The 22,139-nt window shown below is 34.5% G+C and overlaps 1 protein-coding gene across 1 annotated transcript in view; it reads right to left on the bottom strand.

Moving 5' to 3' along the window:
* Positions 1–22,139, bottom strand: part of EYS (eyes shut homolog) — an 870,143-nt gene that overhangs the window by 550,010 nt on the left and 297,994 nt on the right. Inside the window, exons 15-17 of the mRNA XM_065834576.2 lie at positions 21,995–22,108; positions 19,944–20,066; positions 12,217–12,321 (exon numbers count right to left, since the gene is read on the bottom strand). Coding sequence (XP_065690648.2) covers positions 12,217–12,321; positions 19,944–20,066; positions 21,995–22,108 — 342 coding nt within the window. The remainder of the gene's footprint in view (positions 1–12,216; positions 12,322–19,943; positions 20,067–21,994; positions 22,109–22,139) is intronic.

Genomic DNA, 22,139 nt, shown 5'->3' with positions numbered 1-22,139 from the left:
AATAGTTCCCAGTGGACAAACCTCCCACATAGACCTTGCAGAGCTAGAAGCACACCATACACCAGCCTGAATCCATATGCTTTCCTGACCCTCTTCTAGGCTTTTACTAAGCAATTGCTGTCATCCAATTTGTTCAAGTCACCTTTGTGCTAGAGTAGAAATTTTTGACACAGAAGCAGTAATTTCCCCTCACTGATATATTTGCAGGTGCTGCTCAACCCTGGAGGTTCATTTTTACCTACACATGGTTCAGTTATGCTCCTACACAGGAGAGATAAAGGACACTATTATTTCCATTTCATGAATGCAGTCCATTATGGAGTCTGACTGAAATTACAGGCTAGTATGAACTCTGTGTACCTGAATGTAAATTGTTTGGAATATTTACAAATGTAAAAATAGTCAGAATAAACTCAGTTCTCTAATGGTAACAAGCTGTTCTCTATTAGTTTGGCCACTGTTTTATTGAACAACACAGCTTTTCTGATAAAAATCTTTGTTCACCAGTGAACTGTAGCATTATGGATAATAATGACTTTTTTTTTTTTTCTGTGTTTTGTGATCAAAATCTGAATACCTACAGTTCCATACAGAGGCACAAATCCTTTACAGCAATAAATATTAATAGGCTTTGGGACATGGATAATGGTCAGCAACAGACACATTTCAGTCATATCACATGGTGCCCGTATGATAGGTCTACATCTTAACACCATATTTTAAAGTATTGTATTCAGCTAGGTTTAGCTTAATAATTTAAATCAACTTCTATTATTCACATAGGGAATATGATGGCAAGGCAGGAAGAGCAGAGCCTCACTGACAAGAAATACAGTCCCATAGTACCCAAATAAGAAGAGCTGAGCAGGTGAAATCCTGGTAACCAGGGTCTGTCACAGTCCAGTGATGATCAGTCTGTATTAACAAGGTAGGTCTGAGATGAAGCTGGGAAATCAAAGTCGGGAAGGCAAGGTCAGATTGGTGGGAGCCTACTGGTACACTGACATATGGCAGGAACCTACATCTCTTTTTGCACAAGCAGAACTGACCAAATATCTCAGCATGGAGACCTCTTTTTCCTCAGTATCAGGACATTGCTGTATGTCATTTGGCTTGATCTTTCTGGATCCGTTTTTGCAGACTACTGTCTGGTTGTTCCCAATTTGTATCTATTTGTTTATGACTGCTGAAGAGAATGCATCTTAGCTCAACTGAATCTTCTTTCCTTTCCAGACCATTACTAGAGTTTTTACCTGTCCCTCTCCCAGCTTGCTGCCATCTTCAAGTTCAGTCACGATATTCCCAAGTGCATCACTCAAGTCATTGATGAAGAGCATTGATGAAGAACATTAGTGGACCCAAAACACTTCCAGCAAAATTCTTTTCCATACTGAATCACTATAATATTTTACTATTGTTTTCAGTGTGATAAGTGTCATTTAGTGGTAGTTTCACTGAGAAAATATCCCCTTGGTTTCCTTATAAAAATGCTGATGCATTTAAGATATATAGCACCTAGTTCTTCCTTATCCAGGTTTATTACCACCCGAGAACAGAAATTGCAGTGGTTTCACACATTTTGCTCTTGAGAAATCCATGTTACCTAGTGACTGACTGTCATCATTTTGTTGGTTTCAGATGCTTATAAATAGTTCATCTTTATATTTTTGTCTAGTGTTTTTCCAAGAGTTCAAGTTAGACCTGGCAGTTCTATACTTCACTTCTGCTCTTTTCTACTTTTCTGTTATTTGACCTATCCACAAACCAACAGCTCTGAAATTGCTCTGAATAATTTCTAAATACCATGGCTGAAGTTGTGGGTGAACAGACTTTGAAGTATGCATTTTCATCTAAGCATTTTCTAGATTTTTTTTCTTGTCAAAGATTTTCTTTTTAGACAATGTAGTTGACTTTTTTGCTTAAGGTCAAGAAAAAAAGAATGTTGAAAATGTCTTGGTATCACGTGTCAACAACTTTCCTTCTTTGTTAGGAAGCATATTCACACTTTCTAATTGCTCAAATTTTAACTATACATTTCCTCCTTCTCTCATCCTTTTTTTTTTTTTTAATCTCTCCTTGAATATAGAGCAAAACAGCGCAACAGAAGCTAATCATCTAGAAAATTATTTTAAAAGGAGTGACTTCATGAACTCTGCTGCTAGTGATCTTCAAATTTCTGTGTAAGATCTCTGATTTTTCTATCACTTTATATCTCTTCATACTCCCTCTGTCTAAAATTTATTTCTTCCAGTGAGGGCTAATGAGTTCATCACTTCTTTCTTAGCAGCCTAAGTTGAATGACCATTTCTACTGCTTTGGACAAGCTGGACCTTAACCCATACAATTTAATGAGAAGATATGAGAGAAATATCACTCTGCAGTGTTTTATTAAAAAAAAAAAAATCTTCAAACCTAGGAAAAGGACTACAAAGGCCAAACACAGCTTCCAATACTGTAGAAATATTTTTGGCAGTTCCACTAAAAGATGCATTAGACCTAGAGAAAAAGGATTCAACAAGAACAGTCATACCCTATACACCTTACAGAAATACAGCAGAAGACTTACAGCTATTACAACACAAGTTTGATTACAGTACCACAGCAGGCAACTTCAGATTATTATCTATAATACACTAAGAAACCAGAGGATAAGATTTCTTTCTGACGGTGCGTGCTTGGTGCCTTGGAATTTGTCAGACTATCTCATCATTTTGTCATATGATACATTAGAACAAGACCTAATGTTATTTCACAACTGCAGAATAATATAGCCACGAAAGTAGAAAGAAAAAAGGAAAACCTTATGAAGTAATAACAGTTACCCATTTTCATTTACCAGAACTGCAAAGTGGTCAGTGTTTGCAGCTTCTTTTGAGAGGATGTCAAGCCATACTGAGAAGGTGGTGTGTATCATAGAACATACCTCGTTTCTTACTGCCAGTAGGTGTATTTATTACCCTTTCCTATATATGCATAAACTATAACATTTATAAATTCCGTTATGCATAGTGAAAAATGAGAGTAAGAAACTGTTTAATAGAAGTAGTTTGTTGTTGTTGTTGTTGTTGTTGCATCATCTCATAGATCAGTCTAATGTGATATCACTTAATGAAACACAAATACAGGACCTGAAAAATGACAAAAACCTCAGCAGATAATTAAAGCTAAATTCCAGAGTCATACTCCTCCCTCTGTACTGGAGTGACTGTACGTGCTATACTGGTATTTTTAAAAACAAATTCTATGTAACAAGACCAAAATAAACACTTGAGGTGCTTGTTTTCAAAGTAGGCAAAACCAGAGAAAAATCAATGGTGCTAATAGGTCAGCATGTAACAGCTGACTTCAGCTTCAAGCCAGCAGCATTTTTTAAACATAAAACAAATAAGAGTTCACAGGAACAGATTAGTAATCTAGAAGTAAAAACATTCTACCACTCAAATGTTGCTAGTTTATTTCTAAAGAAATTACATGCCTTGATTATCACCTGATTTAGAGCACCAGTGAGAAGATTAACTTGAATTAAAATGACTGTGCTCTGTCAGTGACAAAGCAGAAGTGGAGACACATTTCCTCTTAAAAAAGAAAAAATGAGGAAAAAAAAAATCTTTAAAAGATTTTTTTTCAGAATGTTTTGTAAAAATGTATTTCTTAGAGGAATTTCTTTGTTTTTTTTTTTTTTGTTTGTTTGTTTGTTTTTTGTTGTTTTTTTTTGTTCTGTCACTGATGGTTTACAGGTAGATTACAGGGGAATATTTCTGTCTGTCTAGGACTAAAACAAAAAATAATCACCTCTCTCCTTGCTTCCTTTTTTCAATGCTGATACGTGCAACAGTCGGGCTTTAATATAATGTAAGGAATGGCTTACATTTTCAGGTTTTGTTTGTTTTCTGTTTTAATAGTGTCTTTTGATGTTTCCTTTTAATTTGGTTGATTTATAATTGCTTGCTGCTGTTGCTTACTTCTAGTGACACATCTAATCTACCCAACACCAATCCATTACTGATAGCCTCACTTTAATGTGTATCAACATAGAAAACTCATTCTAGTGTGTCTATCGTGCTAATCTATTTTTTGCTGAAAAAGAAAAGGAAGAACCTCTAGTGGAAAGAATCAAGATTTAATGAGAAGAAATAGCTCTTTCATTCCTTCAATGCAGTACATAATTAATTCAAAACAGCACCTCCTTAAAAGAAGTATAGGACACCAATGGAGAAAATTTACATGTTTTTGTCCTCAAAGCTTATATTTATTTGACAGGTCTATATAATTTCTGAACAGTTAATATTTCTTACAAATAAATACCCGTGCATTTCAACAGAAACCAAATATGTATGATGAACTAAGTTTTTATACAAAAGTAATAATAATATAAATGGTAGCAATAATTATTATATACTTTATAACTTCTGATAATGACACTATATTTAACTCAACACAACATCTCCGAAACATCAGTGACATATGAATCTCCCAGCAAAATCAGCACAAGCAGTGGGCAGCGTTGCTGTCCTCCATCAGTCACATCTTGGAGGTACTTTCTGCCTTCCAGAATTCATGTGCCCTCCATAGTGTGATCTGACACTAGATTAAATAAAGAGGTCTTCACTGCAATATTCTTTTTTTCAGAGATAAATTTGTCATGGAAAGTAAGTTCAATGCCTTTATTTAAAATAAAATGGTTTCTGAAGTTCAACATAAAGTTGGGCATGCGTTTCCTCAGATTTTCTCTAGCAAGCAATACTATCCAGACTGTTCTTCACAATAAAGGTGCTAATGAACAGCTTTAGTGTTCTCTTCTGAGCGATCCATCAGGGTCTTACCTTACTCTTTTCTCACCAATGACACTATGTCAAAAAAGCCCAGCTATCCTTCTATATATATAGTCAGTTTTCTGTGCAGCTAATCTTGCATGCTTACCTTTCCAGTTAGCATTATTTAAGCTTTTTCCAGGATGGCCTTGTTCTAAACACGCATATGGCAATTAAATGTATCCATTTGCTACATAAGGCATTTTGCTATTTTAGTCAGATTTCACTGACAAAAGGATCATATGTACTGAAGAATGAGGTTATGAGAGATCCCATTTTTAGAATATATACTGGAAAAAACTGTGGGGTAGACATTTGGACCTGCTACACCTCAGCTTCTTTTCATTCACAGAGATGATATGAATACAAACAAAACTCATATAGGAAAGGGAATTAATGAAGTGGATTTATAGATCTGACTCATTTGTTTACCTGAGTAATAAACCTTAACATTTTTTGCTTGTTTGGGATGACTTTATTAATTTCATATTATATTTGAATGGGCTCATTCTATCAGCGGAAGACTCTTAAATACAGTAACATTAATGTGTCAGACAAAAAGAAATGTGTAGAGATGCCAAATTTAAGAAGCAGCAAATGAAAATTAGTCAACAGTTGGGGAGTTAAATCTTTTCTAGAAGCATATGACTTTGGTGAATCCTGAAAGACACTTAGGGTGGTTTTAACAGATCTTTAGAATAACTTTAATATTGAGAGAACAGATGATTCCATTCTGTTACTGCCATTCTAGTAGTTATAAATGAATAGACTCAAGCTAAAGGCTGTCATAGAGACATTTCTTCACCTGGGGGATTTGTAATGGCCTATTACAGCATTTCTGAAGACATCAGTGTTTCGTGTCTGCTTTTGTTAACAGTAACTCCATGTCTCATTATCCACTTTGAAATAAATAGTGTTGTTTCTATTAGAAAAATGTCAGATTTTTAAGCCATCTGTTAGGGTTGAAGGACTGAATTGATGTTACGAATAAGCTGTTAATCAATAGAAGTTTTTTCTTCTACTTTTTCACCCTCATAAATGACAGCCTCAAAATGACATAAATTCACAAGTGAAAAAAAATAAAATGAGAGGAAGCCAGCAATTTGTGTTCTGTTGCAGGAAAATTTCACCACTGGCAGGAAGCACTACACTGATAAAGACAGGAACACAGGAAGAAAATTGGAATTATAGAAGAGAATACAATTTAGTAAAGCTATTAGAACTCATAAGTTTTGATCTTTTCGCAACAGTGAGAGATTTGTCATATTCTCTCTAATCAGAAGTTTACTTTCTCTTTCTTCATCACATCCTACCTTAACATCAAACCTTTGTGTGAGACTTTTTAATGAACTTTGTGAAGTATGTTGCTCTTCTTGTTTCCTACTTTCATCACAATGCCTCTGGATTCCATATTTTTCCTTCTCCTACACTTGGTTGCATGCTTCTATACACTGCCTAATATGTGCTGGTGTATAATTAATGGCTTTCATTGCCATTACGTGAATTTTCTTCTGATTTCGCCATTTAATTATATTTTGTAAAAACTGACTGTAATTAAAAATGATATATTTTAATAAATGTTTTTAATAGTTCTATCTTGTTTCCACTTTTTAATATACCAAAATTCTACATATTTCAGTCTTTGAATGAAAGAGGTCTCTAAATGCTTATTTGTGTAAGAATAATATAACGAAATCTTGCATAAGTAGAAATTGCAGAGTGTTGTTTGCTCTTACACATTTTTTAACAGGAAATAAAGATTATATTTAAAAATTAAAATCTTACTGTGCTTCTGGGAACAATATAAACAAATAGAAGGTACACTTGCCAGTATCTTGCAGAAAACACAATTATATATTACATCATAACACACACTTTGAATACACACTGTCAGTGCAATTACATGATCACTGCACTAATGACCAACTGCGTTCTTTTTTTACCAGCTTTTTCATTCATATTAATGTCAAAGTGCAGATTTTCCTTTGCATGGAACATGTATATGGAGGTTTGTATTACAACTTAGAATATCTATGGCAGCTTAAAACAAAAGTATGACAATTACAAGTGTGGAATTTTAAAACTTCACTGCACTGCAGCGAAAATAATGAAAGAAGGGACAGGCATGAATATCTCAAAATTTGATTTACAAATATTATACATACCATACATTTGTATTTTAACTGCACATTCTCTACATGGCTTAAAAGCAGAATAATGTGCACTACAAAATCATTACCTTTCTGACTTTTAAATGATAAAACAGACATACCAATGTTGTATTTCTGTGACCCTGACATTTATAGCTTTTCATTTTGTAAGCAACAAGCAATAATGTTGCTGCAATTGCCTACAACTGAATGACCAAACTAAATATATAAAAAAGAAAAACTTAAGTGTTTGGCAGAGTTAATATATGTAAATTTATCTGTGTTCTTAAAAAGGAAAACTGCAGCTTGCATTAAAAAAAAAAGAAAAAAAAAGAAAAAAAAATTAAAAAAAAAAAAAGAAAAAGGATTTGTTGAGCCTATCTAGATGTCAGTTCTAAATGTATAACCTGTTACTCAGTTCCTGGAACTTTTTCATGTTTTCAGAATCCAAGCCTGCTGGATGGTACGGGTTATGTTCTGTGTGGAAAGGATGCATTATACATTTGCTCTCTAGAGCGTCCCCAAATAGGACATCTTTTGCTTAGCCTTGTTGTCATCTTCCCTCTGTCATTGTCTTAGGTTGAGGCTGTTGTATTACCACACTTAATTTTGTCTAATGATTTTGCTGATACACACACAAAATTCTAGTAACCATCATCCTATAGTAAAGTCTGAGTTTCATGAGGACATAGTGATTTATTCAATATGTTATTTCATACATCTTAAAAACCTAAATTAAATGGTATAATTTGCTGTACCAGGCTTAAATAGCATTATGTAAATGTTACTGAGCAGGAGAGAGGAAGGACAGGTTAACAATTACACTGCAGAATGAAAAAGCAAAGAATGGCCTAGGAAGATTATTTTTTCTACTTCTATATTTTTAAAATACTTTAGAATGCTTCTGATTTTTTTTTTCCTTTATAAATGAGGACTCTCATAACTTGTGCCAGTTTTAGAATTGACACCATTTTCTGCAAGGCCTTTTATGATATAACAAACAATTGAAGTCTCTAATTTTGTAATGACTTCTATGAAAAAGTGAAATGAACAATCAGACCTTCTATGGTAGCAAATGGCTGGACACTTTCAGGAAGCTCACTATTAGAAAAACAGCTAAATATACCAAGATTCTCAAAACCACAGAAGAATAACTAGAGTTTCTAAAAATAAATTTAACATTTCATAAATATCAGAGAAAAATTAATGCTAGTGTATGGATCAGCTATAAATGTAAGGAGGAACTCCTTGGAAGGACCCCTAGTGTTGTTCCCTGACACTCATTCCTTCCAGGTACTGGTTTTGCAAGAGCCAAACTTCTGTCTCTCCAACAGCTCTATCAGTGACTTCAGCTGTTTTCTTGGATAAAGAGTCAGCACTGATATCTCATGGATGTTACTGCCTACAGCAGTTTCAATATACAGAATTTGCAAAAAAGCTAACATCATGTGAATGTATTAAACCTATTTCTTTAACATTTTGAGTCTACTAACAACTGCCTTCAAGCGGTTCTGTACTCTCTCACTGTATGAATACTCATAGCATTTTCTGAAAGTGGTAGGTTGCTGAACAGCATTTCTACAGCTGATTAGATGGACTTCTTTAGAAAGATTGCTATCCTGCAGAAGTTAGGGTGTTAGATGTATAAGAAAAACATCTTACTTCCAAATTGTATAAATGAATGGTAACTTAGAGCAAGAAATTGATAATATGAATTTCAAACTACGCATCAAGAAAATACTTTTGGTAAACTGAGCAACAGTTTCCTGTAAAAAAAAAAAAAAGTTAGAACCTCTTCTTAGGCAATTTTGAAATCAAAACAAAAAACAGTCATACAGATTCTATGTTAAGAGTGATTGTTCAGAAACAGTGTAAAGGATTGATTTCCTAAGTATTTCCCATCTGTAATCTTGATGATTCATTTTACTTTTTGAGACAGAGCATGCAACAATTTTCCTAGGACTTGTTTCTGGAATAGAAAATTTCATGTATGAGTTTCTACTTTATAATAAGTGTTTCCAGAAAGATTTTAAAGAAAGTACAGTCTTATTTCATGGTACAGTAAACTTTAATAAAAGCAAACCTCCAAAAAAGGAAGAATTTGATTTACAGTTTTTCTGTATGTGAGTTTACTCTTAATCAGAAGTACTGCTTCTTTGATTTGATGTATTAAGCTGAACATAAATTGATTCTAGGTTGAATCCATCAATCCAAGCACCTCAACTGACAGGATTTTCTGCTTCAAAATCAGTCTACTTTAGCAATCATACTAATCATGCACTAATCCCACTGAAAAAAGAAAGCATTTTTTTGTGTATTCAGTAAGGTGTAGCGGGGATAACATTATACATCACTGAGGCATGAATGGGAATGGGAAAGAAGCTCTGTGGTGGATGTAGGGTTTTGTAAAAGGCAAAAACATAAGAACATTCTGTAAGAAACTAAGAAACATCCTGTGTGGTCAGTAAAATGATTCATCTAGCCCAGAACTGAAAGTAGAAAAAAGAGAGGCTATTTATGGAGAGCATACTTGCCTAGCCACTTCCAGAAGTCTGTTCGCTTTGAAATTATGGAACATTCAGTTGCATTAAAGAAGTCAGAGGATCCTTTAGTATCCACTTACAGCCTTTTTAGTTGTGAATTTGTCTAAACCCTCACCAAAACTTATAATTAAAATTGTCTGTCAGCATCACTTTCTGTGGTAACAAATTTAGAAATATATTAACATCTGTTAAAAATTCTTCTATATGTTTTATTTCAAAATGTCACGAGGTTCTTCAAGTGCCGTGTTGCTTCTTGTGAACAGGCTTCAGTGAACAACAGTTCTGCTTTCAGCTTAGAAACTGCTTTCACAATTTTCTTTCTAAGCTTCACCTCTTTCCCTCATGCTTTTCTTCTACAAATTTAAAGAATCCTTGTTTTTTCATAAGGCAGTTTCTCTATTCCATTTATCTATTTTCTTGGCATTCTGAATACATTCTACAACTCTAACAATTTCTAGATTAATATTACCTTAAATATCAGATTACCTGGCAAGAAGTTATGGATTTTAGAGAATGACTCCTCACTTCTTCTTCAGCCTGTGCTTCTCTATCATTTCAGGGCAAGGATTCCACATGACCGACTACTGTTATAATCAGCTTTTCACTACACCACTATAACGCCTGTTTTTAATTTTTATTTTCTTTTGTTAAAATTCATAGAGAAATGAAAAAATTTCCCAGTAGAAGGTTGAATTAACATGAGGAAAAAAATATATTTGAGAAGTTTTTAAATAGTGACACAAATTCTGGGTTTGGGAAAGCATTGCATATAAACAAACGTTTATTTTTTTTTTTTTTCAGTTACAAAGTTGATACACCAAATGAAGATTATGGAAAACTTTTAGATATGGCCAAAATTCTTGCAGTCTTAAAGGCTGTGCGTGTAGGCATAAATAGTTCAATTCAAATTCAACTGAAAGTATTATGTTTGTAAAGTATACATAAAATTGGGCAAAGATTCCTGTTTTAATAATAGAATCACAAGACAAATTATGTTGGAAATGACTTCTTGAGGTCATCTAGTCTAATCCCCACTGAAAGCAAGACGAGCTAGATCAAGTATTTCAGGGAGCTGTTCTGTCAAGATCTCAATATGCATCCAAGGACAGGGATTCCACAAGCTCATCCCCATAGTTAACCAGCTTCATAGTAGATTCCTCTCCTCCACAATATTTAATCAGAATTCTTCTGCTTTCCAACTTATATCCATCGCCTTTTGCCCTGCCACGATTTTCAGCTCTGAGAAAAATCTTGCTCTGTTCTCTGTGTATACTCTCATGAAGTAATTATAAACCCCAGTACAACTTCCTTTAGAATTTTCTTCAGACTGAAAAGGTCCAGTTACTCCAGACACTCTTTGTACATCATGTTCTCTGGGTCCGTGGACATTTTCATGGCCCTGTGCTGGACTTGTCCCAGTATGGCAATGTCTTTTTACTGAAGAATCCAAAACTCAGACACAGTCCTTCAGATGCAGATTCACAAGTCCGGAGTAGAAAAATAATCACTTCCAGACTTGCTAGCTACAGTCTTCCTAATGCAGCCCAGGATGCTTTGTTGCAAAGACATGTGACTGGCTCATATTCTGCTTGCTGAACATCAGGACCTCCAGGTCATTTTCTGCAAAGTGTTGTTTGTGATTTCACAATGCAAAAAAATCTTTGACAAAATTAGGTGTGACATTTGGTTTGTCAGTCATGGAAAGCTTAATGCAATCTAGTCATAGGTTTTGCAATTTAGAAAGTAAAACTAACTTATTATATCATCATAAAAGAATCCAGTCTTAATAAACTTGCCATAGTAATTGATAATAATAGCAATAAAAAAAAGACTAACCAGACATTCTGCATCGTGAAAGTCTATTGAGAGGTCTCAGGTCTTGAAAGAGTTTGTATATGTGTATGTAAAGTACATGCACGCACTTCTATATATACAAATACCCATATGTATTTATGCATATATGCGAGTTATTTTTAAATGTATACACTATGATTTAATGGCCATGTTGGCTGTGAGTACTGTTTCTATTTTTCATACTTCAATAACTTACAAACTATTTACATACTAGGCTTTAAACAGTTTGTATGCATTTTTATATCTCTTACATAAAAACATACATAATTCTCATAGGGACATCATCATTCTAACCACATATTTTCCTGTCCATTGTAAGCAAATATTTCTGTCCAAAGATAAACTTGATGATTTTATCATTATATTGCTAAGTTGACATGATGGAACAAGGTTTAGTGCAATGTAAGTGACTTAAGAATATGAAAAAAACTGCAACTGAAAAAGTACTACCATTTCACATTTTATGTTCTACATTTCAGGCAGATGATGGCTAGTTGACCCACAATAACGATAGCAGGGAAAAAAATCAACAACTTGTTATACTATACAAGTATAATATATTTCAGAATGCCTCAAGCATTCTGGAGTGAATACCGCTACAAGTGTTGGTTGATTTCTAAGACTCTTCATTCATCAGTTTGCAAGGCAGGACCTCTGGTACACAAGCTCTGTTTTGTAAACAAATTTTGCTGTCACTAGCAGCATAGCAATGGTAGAGTAGGCTTAAAGAATACCTGCTCAGTCCTTCTCTCTTTTCAGGAAAATAAATTACTACTTAGTCGTCTGCTTATGAGTAATTATATTTCTTTCTTAAATATCACGGAATATTTCTCACCTAAACATCAACTGACTTCTTACCTGGCAAACAGCTACAGTAAAATTCACCAATCAAATCATGGCAATCACCTCCATTTTTGCAGGGCTTGAAGAAACATTCATCAATATCTGTGGAACAGTTTTTGTCTGACAGAAAAGAAAATGAAACATTAAAAATATAAATCATCTTTGGGTTTGGGAAAGTTACTTCACAGTACAAATGACAACTGCATAATTTAATTTTTCCAGGTTGGGAACACTACTTTAATTCTGCATGACAGCTTTAAAACTAGAGATGTTCATACATCATAGCTGATAGTTAACAAATTTCCAAATTATTATTTGTGTATTCTAGCATTACATTTCAACACCATAATTACTAGAATTATATGTCACAATTTAAAGACTATTTTAGACACTTAATAAACTCAGTGACACTAATAAGAAAAATATTTATCAAGATTGCTTCCTTGTTTAGATGAATAAAGCTACTTCTCAGATCCCAGCAGAAACCTACACATTTACTAGCTGTTTCCTCATTTTTCTTCTTTTAAAGACATTTAATTGAGGTACAATTAAAATTAATTCAAAGATGAAACAACAAAAATACAGGAGAACATACAGAAGACATATAGAGGAGAATATTTAGAAGATAATAGGTGGCTTATGAAAACAATTAACTCATTTGGCATACCAAAGAAAATCCACAGTCCCTCATCTCTCTATTGTGCACTACATTAATTTAGAGCAAACTCTAGCCTGGTATAAATTATACTTGGATGTTTCTGATCCAAAACTGATTCAAAATCAAGAAATAACTGTAAAGATTAATGGCTTCTGTGCATACCCATAGCTATTTGAGTAACAAAGGGAAAGCTACACAATTTATTCAACAACTGAAGAAAGCATGCTGTCGGCAAAGGCTTGAAGAGCTCCATCTGTTTCATTTAGAAGAAACAGAAACAAGAAGTGACTTGATTACAGTGTAAAAGTGTTTTTACAAAGAGAAAATACTTGGACAATAAGAGGTTTTCCATTTTGTGTAGAAAAGCTAATGAGACTCAATATCTTGAAGTTGAGAAAAAAATTTATATAAAATATTTAATATAAACTCTTAAATCTGATGGTGATTACTAGTAGGAAAAAAATACGAGTGAAATTCTAGTTTCTCTTCATGCATTCAAATCAGGATTGAACGTTTTTCAAATCAATGTGTGCTTTAATCAAAACTAAGTAATTAGGTTCAGTATAAGGTGGTTAATGGACAACACTAACAGCCTTCTGGTATATAGACCTAATGTAGAGCACACAACGAGCAATTTAAAGGTTGTTAGAAGACTTCCAGAATAAATTCACTCATCCTGTAGTCTTCTGTGGGTCTTTCCTGGGAAAACATCAAGACATTTCTGTGAAACAGGCATATTTTTATAACGGCAATAACCTATCCCAAGGCAACTGTGCCCTGCAGCATAATCATCATGTGGAATGTGTATGTCCTGTCCTTGAAGGTTCTTGGGAAAGGTGACTGTCAGGTGTTGCTCTGCTGTTACAAGAGCAAATAATCTATACAATTCTGTTCCTTGCCTGATTGCAAAAATGTAAAGGAAAAAAAAAATCTTCTTATAAAAGTTTTATAAACAGTTTTAAAAACATCAGCCTGTATTTAACACTTTTCCTCTCCTGTCTCAAGACTCCTTAGATCTCAACAAGCAGCAGTCTCTGGTCAACCTACTGTCAAAGTGAAGTCAGCCAAGCTGTGGGTTCATGTCCCCATTGTTATGACTGAAGCCCTGTATCCCTGTACATCTGACATTGCCATTGCTGGCACTGGGCCACAGATTTGGTGTCAAGTTAGCTCCAGAGACCTCAGGACTCATCTAGTAGCCAGGTGGATCTTGTCTCATTTGTTTTTTTTATACAATTGCATCATGCTATGTTTATTGTTAATAAGGTGTGGACAGGAATAACAAGTACTTACGCTGTATAGAATGAACTAATTATGACCCTAGAGTAAGGCTACAGTGTGAAGAAGCACAGGGGAAAGAGCAGAGGTGCATTTATAGGGTGGTACTGGAGACTCCAAGGCTACTAACAGCTAGTGCATGGCCAGTTACTGGTAGCGAAGCAAACACAGGAGTTGCACAAAAATAATTCTAGGGATAACAACATGGAAAAAGAACAAATACTTAACATATGTAAAATTCTCCAAACATAGAAAAACCACTAGTTACAGGGAGCTGCAGAACTGAGAAAGAGAAAGGTGTGAAAAAAAAGAAAAAATCAAGACAAAGAAAAAGGCCAAAGAGCGAAGAACATAAAACATCCACTGTGTTACTGAAGATGGCACCAAATATGGCTACTACTGAGTGTGGTCATACTAAAACTGATAGTGTCATACCTTTTATAGTATGGTTCTGTCAAAGAAGAAGGTGCCCAAAGGTAAATTGTATCACTTGTTAAAAACACAGCCAAGTATGTACTTGGAAATATAATTTAGTATGAAAACCTGTTACAATGCTAGTTAGTATTGCAAAGGCAGAGTTGAACAACATACTTTGTCCAAGATCAATGATTTGGTAGATTTTTTCATTAGAAGAACCATCCGTCATTAAAAAAAAAAAAAAAAAAAAAAGAGAGAAAACTGATCTTATGTAAGATGCTCCTTTCATTTCCAAAATTCATTAAGAGATTATATGAGAAGGATGGAAAACGTGTACTGAGGAAGTTGGCTGAAAGCAGGTTTTCTTATGTCAGAGTTCATTCACTAATTGCTTATGTCATAACAGAAAGCTTAGTCCTAACAGGTTAATGGAAGCACTTATAATAAAAATCTTGATGCAGCAGGAAATTGTCTTGATATCCATACATTATTTTTAGAGATGCACTCAGATGTAAAAAGAAAAATTGTGCTCACTGTCTTGGCATATTCTTGTTCATACTGTGATTTTACCCATTACTTTAACTGTTTATAATATAAATAGAAAACTCATGAAAAGAGATTGTTTACAGAAAAACTGTGGATGTAAGGAAAAAATTGGTTAATTTCCCACAATAACTGAGGAAGAATAAGAATTTCAACCATGTTTTTCAGACTCTTCTGCACGTACTTTAATCACTGTAGGAGCTTTTCTAGACATGACTGCTTTTCCTTTTTTTATTTAGGAAGCACTGTTCAGTTTAAATTATTATGTTCCAATTTATCTAAAATTAATTAAATACAAATAATTCCCAGAAAGATATTAATGTATGTTCTACAGAAATTATATTATCTATGACAATTGGCATCACTGTTGAAAAAAATGGATTGTATCTAAAATACAGGGGATAAACTGAAATACAAAAATAATCTCACAATAGGTCCAGTAGAGCAATGATAAAGTAAATCCCATATAAACTAATTAAACTTTTGATTAAAGAATTAGTTAATCTTTTTTTCCAGATGATTCCAACTGTTACTATTCACCTTCTCATTTAAAGAAATCATGCTTACTATTTGGAAGTGGAAAGCTATTGGAGAAAAGTGCCATTTTATTTCTCACCAAAAAAGGGACTTCGCTTATTTTTTAGTTGACTGGAAAAAAGATTGCTATGGAACTATAATTGATTTGGTTTGCCCTCATACAATTTAATAGTTTTTATGTATTAGTTTATAAAACTTTTTATGTCGTATAATTTGCAGCATGGTGAAACTTAAATGTACTTTTCTGTGCTGTATGTGCTATACTGATCTTTTTTTTTGCCCTTTTTTTTTTTTTTTTTTTTTTCTCCACTCAGTGTTTTATACCTGAGTTCCTTGCAGGGGAAGTATGTATTCTTAAACACTAGACATGATGATAAACATTCTCTAATAACCAGAGAAACACATATTGAATACATATCCACACACATAAACAGTATACTAAGTTTGCACACCCAACTGTGGGAAGCCTACCCTCGGCAGTCTGCCTTCTGGAGTGTTTCTGAAAAGCAGCAGCCCATCAGCACGTCCCAGTGGAGCAGGGGCAAAGGCAGCCCTTTGCTCTCATGCTGCCATGGGCCAATTATGAGTAACAGCTCTCCTGTCCAGGAGTGGGGGGAACCATCCCGGCCTGTTCAGCCTTCAACTTCCAGGACTGGGGTTGGTTTGAAAACCATTAGCGCTCTGACTAGACATCAGATTCAGCCATGCTGTTTATATGAACTTGGTCATCAGGAGACATCAGAGAAAAGAATACCTGGTTTTTGGGTTGTTTCTATAAGGGATGCTGATGTGGAACAATAATCTGATGCATGAAATACAAGTGAGACCAACTATCTGTGACTGACTTTAGTGATTGCTAAGCACCAATAGAGGTCTCAGGCCAATTTTTTCCTTTCAGTCATTGAGGACAGCACTGAAGATGAGTAATGTGGAATGGAGGATGGAATGACACAATAGTTTTAAACTGTGCAGTGGTCCTGACGTTAACTAAAAACATCTGGGTCCGCCAAAAAAATGTCTAAAATAGAACAGCTTTCGCAGGCTTACTGAAAACAAAGCTTAGAAAGTCTTATAAAAAACATGCACAAGAAAAGATTTCTGAAAGCACGAAAAAAGGTGTCACTTTTTTACCTCATGATGGAGTGAGCTGAACTACAAGACACTACACATCCTTTTATAATCTGGGTTTTCAAATATTTGATGTTGAAGGGACCACTTCTTTAGCCACAATGGCTACTACAGGATTCCTAAAACTTACTGTATGAGACACACCAGAGGGAATTATCTAGATTTGATCTTCAAAAAGCATATTAACAGGCCAAAGTCATTTGAACAGGCATCTCTCATTTCTGTCCAACACTGCCTTTTCAGCAGAGCGTTTGTGTACAAGAAAGGCACGTAATACCAAACCACAGTGATGCCATCTGACATGGAGCCAATAAATGGCAAGACAAACAAACAGCTAGGTATAAGATAGTTTTTGTACTCAACCAGCTCAGATGCTATAGCTAAACTTTATTTACAAAACAAAAGGAAAACAAAAATGTCTTGAAAAAAATGAAAAGAGAAAACCAGCCTTATACATTTACTGGACTTTTCCAAATTTTACTTCCTTAATCAAATCTCATGAGAAAAATACAAGATGTGATTGTCAGGGAGTTAGCAGACCTGTTGATGAACTTTCTAACTTGTGCCTCCTTGTTCATAGATAACTGCTGTAGCCCAGTAAATATGATTTCTGCCCTCAGCAGCGGGAGGCCCAGCTGTGTGCTGACCCAGCAGTGCAGGGGCTCAGCCTCACTATGGCCTGAGCTGGTGTCTCTGGTTTAACCTCTGTGCTGGGCCCAGTGACTACTGCCTCCTTGCTCCAGCTTCTGCTCTGGGAGTCACCCTGCTGGGGAGGGGTGACACCCTCCAACACAGTTACTGCCTGGTAAACCATAGCCTTTTGTGTGCATGGGGATGCAGGGGCTGGAGACCATGGCCAGACTGCAGCTGACAGTGCAGGATAAGGATGCAGGTTGGAAGAGTAAAAGTATAAAAATAACCCAGACTAGACCCCTGACTAAGGAGGAAGAAACCCCCACCAGGAACATCATCTTTCTCTTAGGAAAAGGCTCAAGATGCTAATGACTAAGGCCTAAACTCCTCTACTCCTTCTTGAGAAGACTGAAAACATCACCTGTAGGACCCAGAGGGACATGGTAAAGTTGAACATAACACCACAGAAAACGGGTAGATATTAATAGGTTTTCCAGTATAACAATTTTGATGGTGCTTTTCTACATTCATTATGTAATATGGATGTCTATATTGCTTAAATAGTAATTGAATAAGCAAAATAATCCTACATATACATTATGTTTCTTTTTGTCCTTGAAAAGATTTTGAGTATATCACTGTGTGTGTATCTTGGACCATATACATCAGTCCAAGAACTCAGAAGGGCATGAAATGTCCTTTTACCATTGTTTGCTTTTCTTAGAAGATAAAAGCTCAAATATTCAGTATGTTGCATTGAAGACTCTTTCTGGGCAGGTTGAAGAAGTTGTTGGAAGGCTTGGAGAGAGGAGATCTAATGACATCCATGATGGCTGACTGTGCATTTATTATACAAATTGAATGAGCACAGATGAAAATATTCAGTGTAATCAGGAGGATTCTTATCCCCACTTCCAATTCCAGTCAGTAGACAGGCTGATTTGTTTTCTTATGGGAGTTGTCCTGTCTCACAAGAAAAGCCAATTTGCATAAGTCTAAAGCATTCCTCCTATGGATAACATACATTATTCCAGGTTGCCTTAGTGACACCCACACATTAGTTTATGGTTCTGGTTCTGTAATGTGGATTCCATCATATCCCAAAGTAGTGTAACTGTATTTTGACAGGAACAGCTTTACCTGTGTTCCCTAGTTCAAACTGACTGTTTAGAACCTACTGCTGAAAAGTTAGATGTTTTCCATTTTTGTCTTTGTAATAAACCATTAAGTTTGTAAAGCTCCTTCTTTTAAAATTATTGCATTAAAAATACTTATATTTATATGAACAAATACTTTGTAATTAGCTCCATTATTTTCATGATTGACATCAAAGAAGCATATGCTATGCAAACTCATGACAGCAAAGCCAGTTATAAAAGAAAGAAGAAAAGGAGAATATGATCTTGTAGGAAACAGAGCACATCTCAGTTTTGTAATGCTGAATAATTTTAGAATATGTTGGCATGAATCAATCAAGTAAAATCACAGACATCTGTTGGAACTGCAACTATTATCACTTTCACAGATTCTAAATTTCTGTGTATCATCATATATTGCTTATGTTCCATCTGCCTATTTTTAACTATTGAAAAAATATGCTCCTAAGCTGGATGTTGCTGGTGTTACTATCAACTTGAAATGCTTTGTTTGCTTCTAACTTTCTAACTTAATTTTGCCTCCTCATCCTTCACTACTCTACTTGCTTCTTTAACCTTTCATTTCTCCATAACAGATCTCTTTGCTTTTTTCTTTTTTCTTCTTCTTTTTTTTTTTTTTTTTTTGTCCTTCTTTCATTCCTTTCCATCAGTCACCACAGATTTTGAGCTCTCTGTACATACCTGTTTGGCTTTTTATTACAACACCCACTACCTGTGTATGATTTCTGAGACTGCCACTGCTTGTCTTCCTGTTACTGCTTCTGACTAATGCTGCTCCATCTGCCTCTCTGAACCCAGCAGGTGAAAGTCAGTGTGTTCCAGTCCCCAACATCACAGCATATTAGCTGTTTAGATCACCTATTTTTTGAGACAATTGTATTGATTTCCCCATGATCCTGTTAGCTGCTTCTGGCAGAAAGCAGGACCATGAAGACTGCTACTGATGCAGGAGCTATTTTGTTAATCCTCTTAGACACATAAATAATTGTGCAATTTATGAGCTGTTTACCATAAGGATCTGATGGCATCTTTTGTGAAGAGAACAAAGTGTCCTCTTGTTAAAATTGTGTTCTCATTCCTGTTTCAATCACGTACAACTGTGATATAATCTTCTGAAGACAAACAGCATCAGTTATAGCTATCAATGCTCACCTATTTTTCACTTTTTTTTTCTAGGCAAAATACAGATCAATTAATCAAATAGTATACACACTGCTTTCAACTTTTATCATATTAGTAGGGATTTTAAAATAGATTCTCAACAGCACACAACACAATGTTGAATCTATTTTATTAATGCTAACACACTGAACAAAATGCAATTAAAATAGTTTTAATTTCAGAAAATTTTAAATATTTAATGTCTTTTCCAGAGTTAAAATAAATCTTACCAGTGAATCCTGGAGGACAAACACAACTGTAGTCTGCAACCAGGTCTAAACAAGTTGAATTGCTTTTACAGAAGCCATAAGTGCACTCATCAAAGTTGATTTCACAGTTCAGACCTTCAAATCCTTAGTTGGAAAAAAAAAACAAAGAGCTATGTATTATTCAGCTCTATTTGTGTCTTCTTTTCTGAAGCATGTATTTGGGTCTTTTTTTTTTTGTCTTTGTCTAAAAAATAGATTGTTTTCAGTTTACTCTTGTAATAAAATTATCTTGAAGTCTTAGTGAAAGATCTTTCTAAAAGCTTTTCCTTTTTTTTTTTTTTTTTTCAATTAATAGGAAAATACATCTGACCATCCCATGTATTTTAAAAGGAGGTAATAATTGATATCAAATAACAAGTTTAGGATTCAGTATTTTCATTGATCTAGTTGAACTTTTTCTTTAGCAGGGACTTAAGAATTTATATATCTTCTGCCATTTTGAGAACATTGCAGATGAAGATAATTGATGCTGGGGTTTGGATATCTGATTATAGTTTTAAAAATCAATTCTCAAATAGTTACTGCTCTACTTTTTGTCTATTTGTTTCTTGTGTCACAGTGACTTTTAGAAAACTCAGAAGTCCAACATTGCTTTTTGTACTTGAAATTGCTGGACAATCTTCACGCTAATATCTGACATTTTATGCTCTTGTAAACGTATTTTAATTCATGGTCATGCTACAAAATGACTATCATTAGTGCTGTCACAGACCATGGCTGTGGGAAGACCATGACTAATGCTAAGCCATCAGCACACTCAGTGCTAGGCACATTCCCATAATTTCTCGAACTGACCATGGAACCAATTTCCACTGATCCCTAAGTCATAAAACTTTAGAATTACCCTCTTAGTTTGTTAATAATGTATACAGTAACAATTCTCATTTGCATTTAGTGTTTAATTAGAATCAGATTTTACAAGTAACAAGTGAGTCACGAAACTATCAATGTGGATGCTGAGATTTATTTTTTTATGAGCTAGTCTAGCAGACTAAACAGCAGAATGGTCTTTTCTGAGTTTAATTTTTAACTGCCTTCCAATATCTGTTTTAGCTTCTAATTTAAACTAACAAATGACAGAGGCCATACTTGCAAGAATTATTTGTAACAGTTTAATCTTTTGTGATGAGTTTCTGAACTTACCATCACTACTTGGATGCTTGTATTAATATATAAAAACCTGAAATATTGTAAGCTATAAAATCAACTCAACATGAGTCTGTACTTAAAAACCAGTACTATTTGAACGTTAAAATCAAGTATAAGAAAGTTTGAAATGCAGAAACAAAGTACCAGGTTATAAATCACAACCTTGGCTTTATTTATAAATAAAAAATCCAATTTAAAACAGCATAAATATTCAGAACAAACCCGTTTGTGAAAGTATCTCAGAAAAACACTGTGATTTTTAATGTTTTTAAGTGTTTTGATTTTTCCTTTAACTACGTTTTTTCTTGAAAACACGCATTTGTTCATACTCTTCTGCTAACACTGAACAACATGCATTTTTAAAGACACAGACCAAAAGTGCTGAAGATCACATTATTTTTGTCTGTGAAAACTGTAACAGATTTTTGTACTGAAGATATATTACAGTCATTATTATGGCCATTGTACTTTGCTTGCTATGCTCAGTCACAAATCTCCAAGTTAGTACACCAGGATATAATATTTTCTTTGTAAGTTCAATAATTACATTTTCTGTGGATTTCATGTACTGCACATTTGTGTTTTCTCTGCTCTTTCAGACTTTGTTAGATCATGAGATTTTGTCTGAAAAAAAAAGCAGCCCTTACAAGTATATCTGTCTCCGTTCTTTATAAGTGTGCTTGTTTTATTGGGTACTTTCATGGACAAAAATGCAAATTAGACTTCAGAAAAGAATGAATAACATCTTATTAAAGGAAATTTTAACAATGGTTTTGAAGACTGTCAAGAACATGTTTTGCAGACTGCAGGCAATTTCGAAAATTGTCAAAGATAATGAAAATAAATTATTTTGAACAACTTACCTTCAGGGCAAAAACAATCATAGCTGTTGACATCATCCTGACAGACAGCACCATTCAAGCAGGGAGTTGAATCACACTCATTCATTTCTATTTCACAGTACTGACCTGAAAAACCTGCAAAAGAAGCAAGATAAACTGTGATTTT

This window comes from Patagioenas fasciata, chromosome 3 (genome assembly GCF_037038585.1).
Source record: "Patagioenas fasciata isolate bPatFas1 chromosome 3, bPatFas1.hap1, whole genome shotgun sequence".
NCBI lineage: Eukaryota > Metazoa > Chordata > Aves > Columbiformes > Columbidae > Patagioenas > Patagioenas fasciata.
The sequence above is the reverse complement of the archived record's forward strand: the minus strand, read 5'-3'. Positions and strand labels throughout refer to the sequence as shown.